This window comes from Podarcis filfolensis (assembly GCF_964270895.1).
Source record: "Podarcis filfolensis genome assembly, chromosome: 9".
NCBI classification, from domain to species: domain Eukaryota; kingdom Metazoa; phylum Chordata; class Lepidosauria; order Squamata; family Lacertidae; genus Podarcis; species Podarcis filfolensis.
In genome coordinates this window covers 68,154,876-68,163,184 of record NC_139610.1, presented here as the reverse complement: position 1 = coordinate 68,163,184, position 8,309 = coordinate 68,154,876, and the positions used below count along the sequence as shown (strand labels likewise).

Sequence of the window (8,309 nt, the reverse complement as noted above, 5' to 3'; positions counted from 1 at the left end):
CCTCTACAGTGCAGTTGACACAGATCTCATTTACCTTTCATTGCCAACTAAAAGCATCTCTGCTCAGACCCTTATGGAAGTTTGATGGTGTCTTAACAGTTAAATGATGGGACCAATAGTTTTAAGACAATTTAGTTACAATGGTTTTGTAAGATTTCACTGTGATTGTTGTTTTATGTTAATATCTTGTAACCCACCCTGGCATCCTTAATAAAGAGCAAGCTACACATTTAAACAAACACACAGGGGATATCCAGTGTTAAAGCAGACCCACTGAATTCAATGAACTCAAGTAATGAGTCCATTTCAATGGGTCTGCTTCAAGTATGATTGGTATTTCCCAGGTTCCTAAGCCGTCTCCAAGAGGCACCAAACCAGACTTGCCGAATTTCAGTTTTGTTTCATGTATCTTTAGACCAAAAGTGAAACTAAACTAGTGCATTCCAGCGTTCCTTCCTAACAGCCACATATTACCTTACAGCTTTGTATTGGAAGCGGCACCATTTTGATGGGAAAACAGCCCATGTCTGAGTTTGAATACAGTTGAAGGAAGGACTTGTGTTTTGCACAACTGACTATAATTTCTGGGTAGGCTTGCCTCACATTTTGAAAACTCCAGTTGTATGCCAAAACTTCAGGGCTATAAGAGTTAAGGAAAATGGAAGGACATCAGGTTTGTTTTATTGCTCTTAGATTTGCCTGCTTTACAAATAGTCCACAAATTCAGGTGAGGTAATGGTAATCACATAAAATAATTTGAATGCGAAATGCTCAGATGTGTACAATGTACAGATACATAATGGGTGTAGATCCATTGAAAAACGGCAAGTTAGGATGAGAGTGAAAGAAAAGGCAATCATGGTCAAACATAGCTATTTATTTTTCTTCTTATAAACAGCATTCAGTTCCTTACTGAAAAAGCCTAGAATTTATATATATTTTTCATCCCATCACTTACAACAATCTGTATACATTATTTACATCTTTCCAATACATGTGTTGCAGAATTTCAGACATTCAACTTTTTTTAAAATCAAAAAGCTGTTTTCATTTAAAACAAGTATTGATCAATAATGACTACAAACTGAAGTAATATTGGCACAGTCTGCGTACAGTACAGGTCTCTGTGTTGCATTTTATATTTTAAGCCTATTTTGTCCAGCTGCTTTTGAAGTATTTAAAGGAAGCAGACATCATAGTGTTGCATCTGCAGTACCTTCTTGCTTCCAAAAAGCAGGCCCAACACCAGGTTTGGAGAAGGGGTCACTGAGTGAGCTCACACATGAAGGCAAGACTGATACAGCATAAAATCAAGTACAAGGGGAACCAATTTGTGCACTCAGAACAATTAAATTGTAAGGCTTTTCCTGTACAGCTTCTAGCTGCCAAGGGGAAAGAGAGATGCATGCGTGAATACTCTTGCCACAGCTTAAACTCTTTACAGATGAAAGCACCTTTAGATGGTTTGCTGTTTAAGCATTCTACCCAAAATGCTGCTTTTTCTTTTGCAAGGAAATCCCTCACTCCGCTGCACAACCCCATGATGATGCAACTCCTTCCCCTTCTTACCATCACCAATTGTAGCCTGAGGTTGTGCAGTCTAGCTTCCTGGATTATGCTGGCTGGACAGACCTAGCCTGATTCAGGCAGGAATCTGTGGCCATAGCAGATGTGCTCTGCAATGCACATCAGGAAACCTCCATGCTCCTGGATGTTCCCTGCTAGGAGAGCACAAGCAAGTGGTCCTATATTTTATCTAGTCTCCTGTCCCCCCCACTGCACTTAAGGCTTTGCCAGTTATAGTAAGAGTTAGGCAGGTCTGTCTGCATGTACCAGGTTTACCAATGAGTAATATTTACTCAAGCCTTTTAATTTTTACAATACAAGTTAAAAGGTATTGATTTTTATGGCAATATTTAGCAAACACAACATCTGTGAATAAATGTCTTCAAAAATGGAACCAAATGACCTTTCAAAAGATTTGTGTTCCCAGAATGACCTAGTTATACATGTACAAAAATAATGAGTACAGTTTAGTGGCTATAAAAATTAATTTCCCCTAAAAATACAGTTATCTATGAAAAAACTATTGAAAGGACAGTGTTCGTGGAGAAGAAAAAAACCAAGCAAACGAAGAGTTTCAAAAGTTGAATTACTTTGCCATTTTAGGAGGGAACTGAATTTCAAAAAATGAAACTATGTGTACAACTGGCAGAAATAAGATGCCAACTAAACTTTTATTTAAATTTAAGTATATCACTCCTAAGGTGGCTAGTGGTTCTATCGATGCAGTCTAGAAAACCCTAAATAGTTACCTATTAAAAGAAATGCAATGAAAAGAAATGAAAATATTAAATAACATGGGAATGTTGCAATTGAAAAATTGGCAGGTCCACCTTTTTGTTTTGATTTAATATGAAAGCATAAATTTCACCTATAATATAGTATTCCAGGGGGAAAGAATACATGTCAGCTGGTTTAAGACATTCCCAAGCTGATTTTTTTATTTAAAAAAAATCTTAAAACTTTGTATGGCAATTCAAGGTAAGAGCTCAAGGAAAAGAGGAAAAATCTGAAAAGGTAAGAAGAATCAATAGCAGCAAAGTGGCCTTTTGCCTGTAAAGGGAACTTTAGAGAGAGATTTCAGTTCTAAAAGATTAAAGAGTCTCTGGTTTTCTATCTTAAAAGTAACTGCAAATATTCAGAGTTCTAGATTGCATAGTAAGCAGTAAAAGAAAACTTGACATGAACTTACAGAAGAGCTATTAATCCTTTTGAAAGCTTTCTGGCTAAAGCTGAGTTACCACTAAAATATTGTGGGACGTTTTTATATTTACACAATGAACATGGATCCCTGACATGAATATGCAAAGTAGACATACAATTTCTATGGTCAGAATTAAAAAATCTGTCTTAACAATGTAAATCCTTGTTCACTGGCCTAAGAAAGCACAACACAACGGCTTTAATGGACTTGCACCAACTTCCATGACCTTCAATTTTACTCTGTCTCATCAGATTGAGGAAGGTTACCTTCTGAAGTTATTAACCCCATCACCAAAACAAAGAAACACACTGAAAGCTGAAATAAGAGTAAAACTGGTTCAGACTTTTGAAGCTCCTTCGCTCTTCCTCCACAATGTAAAAGAGTGTTAAAATACAATGGCTGGCTGTGACTATATTCCCAGGCCTGAATATCCAATGGGTTTAATATATAAAAAAGCAACCTGGCATTTAGCAGAGTACCCCTTCAAGCTTGAAACCCAGATCCAGACTATAATTTTGTGGATTTTAAAATACTAAGGTGTTCAGTTTTCAAAATCCTTGGTCAGATGAAAAAAATCAAGGAGACCTGGATTTACATTTGAATGTATTGGTAAATTAGTATATATTGTGTCTGAAGGCCATCACTGAAAAATGTAAAAGTTCCCAATGCAATACAAAGATATACTCTGTGTTCAATACAATGAGATATCTTCAGTGTTTTCGTTTTCAAGTTTAATGAAATCAACAGAGTTTAACTAAATGTACTCTCTGTGATCTCCAGCCTTTTATTATCCAACCAAGAAGTCAGCAAACGAAAGCAAACCAAATAATCCCCCCCACAATGAGCATTTGAAACTTAATACACTCTCATTGTACCTTTATAGAACAGACTTACCTTATAGAAGGTTCACAACAGTCCCTAAAAAAATTGTGTGTGTATGTGTGTTAAATTAATATTTCAAGGGATTGAAATTGCTCACCATTGGGAAACATTTCAATAGTAACTTCCTTCCTTATAAACTGCTGTCTGTAAATTCCAATTTTTTAAAAGGTCCTCAAACATCTATTTAAATATTTGATCTCAGAATGGTAAGCCTGACTTCAATAAAATCAAGCCTGGACATAGATGTAATATCATAAAAGATTAGCATATGTAATACCGTGTGTGCATATTAAGTAGTACCCAAACTGCTGATCATTTATTTTGCTAAATCTACATGCAGAATTATGGTGCTCCATGCAATATGTACATTAGGTACAATGAGCAAGGGCTACCTAATTATCAAGGTGAAGTAAGCCTAGCTGAGTTCACGGCATTTCTTGTTTTTCCTTTTATGACTGAGTTACAAAAAATTCAAGACCACGTCTTAAGCTCAAGAGCGTGTTGAATACTTGATAATGCAGTGTTTAAAACACACATTGTGCATATGTAACTTACACACACTGCAAAAAACATGCTATGGGAAGGTGTTGTGCACACAAGATTTTAAAAGGGACATGCATGGGCACGCAGCTTATGTCTGAAATGCATACTCAATAAGATACCGCTTTGTGAATTTGCAGATTCAGATCTATTTCACCCAAGGAAGACTATCTCTATACTACACAGAACTCCGTTTTAAATCATTCTGTGCAAATTGGTTTAAGAACATCTGAAGCGTATGATGCATCAGCAAAAAAACCCATGACATTTTCGATTTAACACTATATAATCAGAGAGTGGCAAGCTGCAAATGTGCAAGAAAGATCTGATTGTACATAGAACTCTGAATTAAACCTGACAATTTTATGAGTTTTATGGGTTTCCCAACGTGCTATCAAAAACATCCACAAACCAACAGGTGATGGTTATCTGGGTGCTTGGTTATAAGGTACTGGGTCATCTCATTTGAAAGGAGGGGAAGAAACAAAGAAAGAGTGACAAAAATACAAAATATGTGTGAGTAAAAGTAAACAGAGACATCTAAAAACATGAAAAAGTGGTACTGTGTGCCGTATAAGAAAACTGCTGCGTTTGGGTGTACAGTTAGGACTGTAGTGGGACTGTGCGCTCAGGATGAATGGAATGGCAAGTGTTCCATACGATAAATGGATTGAGGCAGTTTGCAACTAAGGAGCCCACACTTGTACGTCAAGTGAGATTTCTGCCACTCACAATAAAATGACTGGTGGATTTAAAAGTATGTTTAAAATCCTTGTTAACACCACTGTTGTTCTCCGTAAACAACTTCCCCTTGTTTCCTCTTGATGCTCTGGCAAGGCTACTGATTTACACGGGTAAGAAAGCTTACAGTACAGTTTGACCTCCCTTGATCATCAAAATCAGGCTGGCTAATCTAAAGGAAAGTTGAATGTTTGAAGAACAAATGCAAGCAACAAAGAAGAAAGTGGTCAACCCCCATGCTGTCCTTAGTCCTCCACAGATGCAAGACGTTGGGTGGGTTTCTGAGGACATAAAAAAAGAAAGAAAAATGAGCCCCCCTCTCTCCCCACCTCCTGTAGCCCACATTCATCTCTAAAGGCATTGTTTTGCATTAAAAGCTGGAGATCACTTATAGAAGTTATGGCTTTTTAAAAAAAGGTTTACACATATTTATATCTAACAAGAAGTGTAAGTCCTGGGTAGCAATTTGTGTTTTCTGGTTCCAGCAATGTTCTTTGTATGTGCTTTGTAACTCAGAAGAGAGTCTGCCAAGGCACTTAGAGAATGTTAAGTCTCTTAAAGGATTTTCTGAGAATGGGCTGCAACTGGCAACGCAGAACCCATACAACCAGCAGTGTCACATTTCCCAACAAGCATGTATTTTTTTTCCTCTCCTTTATAAACACTCGACATCTGCTAAAAGAAGATTACACAACAAACAATAACAGAAAGCCATTTACTGTGTGTGTCTCACTAAAGACAAACGAATTCCTCTAATAAAAGCACAGAGAATGGATCTAGGTTGCCCAAATAAAAAACAAGAACAGGTTTCCTTTTCTTTCTAAAAACATAAACAAAAATTTAAAAGGCTGCAAGCCTCTTCACACGCTTGCTCAGGAGTAAGTTCCATGGATCTTAATCAGTGTGCAGAGGATTGCAGCTCAAATCCCTAAAACACCACATGCCTGCTTAAACCAAACAAGTGATTTGCACAAATTCACTTCTGCTTATCTGTCCTTTGAAGTGAGTTTTTCAATCAATTCTTGAAGTGGAGCAAGTTCTCTTCTGTCTATAAGGTTAAATTCCTGTGGGAGGCAGAAAAAGACCAACAATTCAGTTCAATATTTAGCAGGATATCCATTAGTTATCAACAGCATTGTTTTACCCTATGTAACTGAAAACACAATTACCTTACGCTGGAAGTAAAAGCAGTCAACACAGTTTTTAGGAAGAACAAAGATTAGGGCAAGGCACACCGAAACTAAGACTAAAAGAAAGATCCCCACCCGAGAAGGACAGATATTAAAGTTCATTGTGGGGAGATTCCACAGAAAGCATTGCCCTAGCTGCTGCTATTGCAGAGATCAGAAGAGAACCAAGTGAGGTTCTCATTTCACTTCTCTAGGCATGTTCACTTGGCTCTTGTTGATATGTGAGAGGATCACCAGTGTCCCAGTTAGAACTCTAGAATATTCATGAACCTGCGCTACTTAGGTGAAGAATCTATATGTGGGACTGCACATGGCACATGAAGAAATCCAGCAATATTTTTAATTCTAGGTTGGTGGCCAAGTGCTACCAAACAACTCTAACAATAGAAGTCTGCCATGCAATCTGTGATAGGACTAATTTCCATTCCACACAGAAGGATTTCAGCATTTCCAAATGGGATATATAATCCTAAAGGAACTGCTTTTACAGTAATCAGATAATCACTTATGCATATTTTTAAATGTCCAGTTAAAGTGCACAGAGGTTTATGGTTATGCATATTCACCATTCATTTCACATTAAGAAGATCACAAAAGAAAATATTTGGCTGGTGGCTTTACTGTACAGTTTTTGGAACCTGCTAAAACCTTTTTTGTTAGGCAAGCCTACCAAAACATGTAATTTTACTAGGTTTATTTGTCTTAAGACTACTAATTCTATTTACCTATTTTTTTAAAAAAAAAATACATCAGCTTGTTTTTAAATGTTTAATTCTGTTGGTATTTTTAGATTAATGCTTTATATTTTATAGAACCTCCTTTGATTTTCTGGTTGATTAAGATAGAGTATATAAGTCTTTCAAATAAATAAATAGCTCCAAACCTTTTCTCCCAATAATACTTCACGGCATGACATAGAACTTAATTGGGAATAGGGCACAGCAGACAACATTAGAATCATGTTAGAGAGAAACTTCAAATGTGCTGAAGAATACAAGGATCCCTAGTTACTGCAATAAGCAACAGAAAACTCAAAAGAGAATGCGAGCCCACGCTCCACCTTGCAGGGAAATATTAAGTCATAGTACCCCATGCCTAGATACCTGAACAAAAAAGATAAAGTGCTTGAAGGATGTGTTGAGATGTGCCTCTTCTTGCAGCTGAATGACTGGATCAAAGTGCTGGTGGTAGATGTGAGCATAAACTCTGAAGAGACGCTTTAGGATCGTTTTAGCTACCGACATGAAGTTCTTTGGGAAAGGAACACCTAGAAATCAACAAAGCAAACGTCCAAGTGTTTACATTCAAGTCCCACAAAGAACGCAGGGTTGTATCCAACAAAACCATCCTGTTCAAACAACTACCGTATTTTTCGCCCCATAGGACGCATTTTTCCCCCTCCAAAAATGAAGGGGAAATGTGTGTGCGTCCTATGGGGCGAATGCAGGCTTTCGCTGAAGCCTGGAGAGGGGTCAGTGCGCACCGCCCCCTCTCACTCTCCAGGCTTCAGGAAGCTATCCGCAAGCCGTGGGAGAGCTGCGCGACTTTGCGCAGCCCTCCCACGGCTTGTGGAGAGCTGCCTGCACCCCGAAGCCTGGGGGGGCGCTGAGCTCAGCGTCCCCCAGGCTTCGGGCTTCGCGCAGCTCTCCGCAAGCCATGGGAGGGCTGCGCGAAGTCGCACAGCTCTCCCACGGCTTGCAGGGAGCTGCCTGTTCTGGGGGCTGGGGTCGGGGGAAGCTTGGGCTTCCCCCGCCCCAGTCCCGCGCCTGGGGGGTGGGGGGGAATAATTTATTTATTTATTTATCCCCCCCCCCCAAAAAAAACACTAGGTGCGCCCTATGGGCCGAAAAATACGGTATGTCCACTTGCAAAACAGAACTTCCCCTCTCTTCGCCCTCAGATCTGTTCTGGGGTTTCCCCTAAGCATCCAGAGCAGGTTGGGGGTGGGAGGGGGAGAGAGAAGAGGAAGGGGAAGTTCTGTCGCACAAGCAGAAGCAGCCTTTGTGCTGATGAGACAGGTTCATTAGATGCAACCCCCAGCTGCTATCAAGGTCAAGACTCATCCAGATAGTGGCTTCTGGCTTCAGTGCATAAGCTGTTGCACAATACATGACCCATGCAGCAAGCATAAGAAGCCACTCACAAGGAATACAGAGTTCTTGTCATCCCATGAATGGGCAGGGAGCAGC

General features: G+C 39.1%; 1 protein-coding gene across 1 annotated transcript in view; it reads right to left on the bottom strand.

Annotated features, from left to right (window-relative positions):
* Positions 1-859: 859 nt before the first annotated feature.
* Positions 860-8,309, bottom strand: part of MOB1B (MOB kinase activator 1B) — a 32,467-nt gene continuing 25,017 nt past the window's right edge. The window contains exons 5-7 of the mRNA XM_083571948.1: positions 7,224-7,387; positions 5,911-5,994; positions 860-5,211 (exon numbers count right to left, since the gene is read on the bottom strand). Of these exons, the coding sequence (XP_083428074.1) occupies positions 5,917-5,994; positions 7,224-7,387 (242 nt within the window). The 3' untranslated portion in view covers positions 860-5,211; positions 5,911-5,916. The remainder of the gene's footprint in view (positions 5,212-5,910; positions 5,995-7,223; positions 7,388-8,309) is intronic.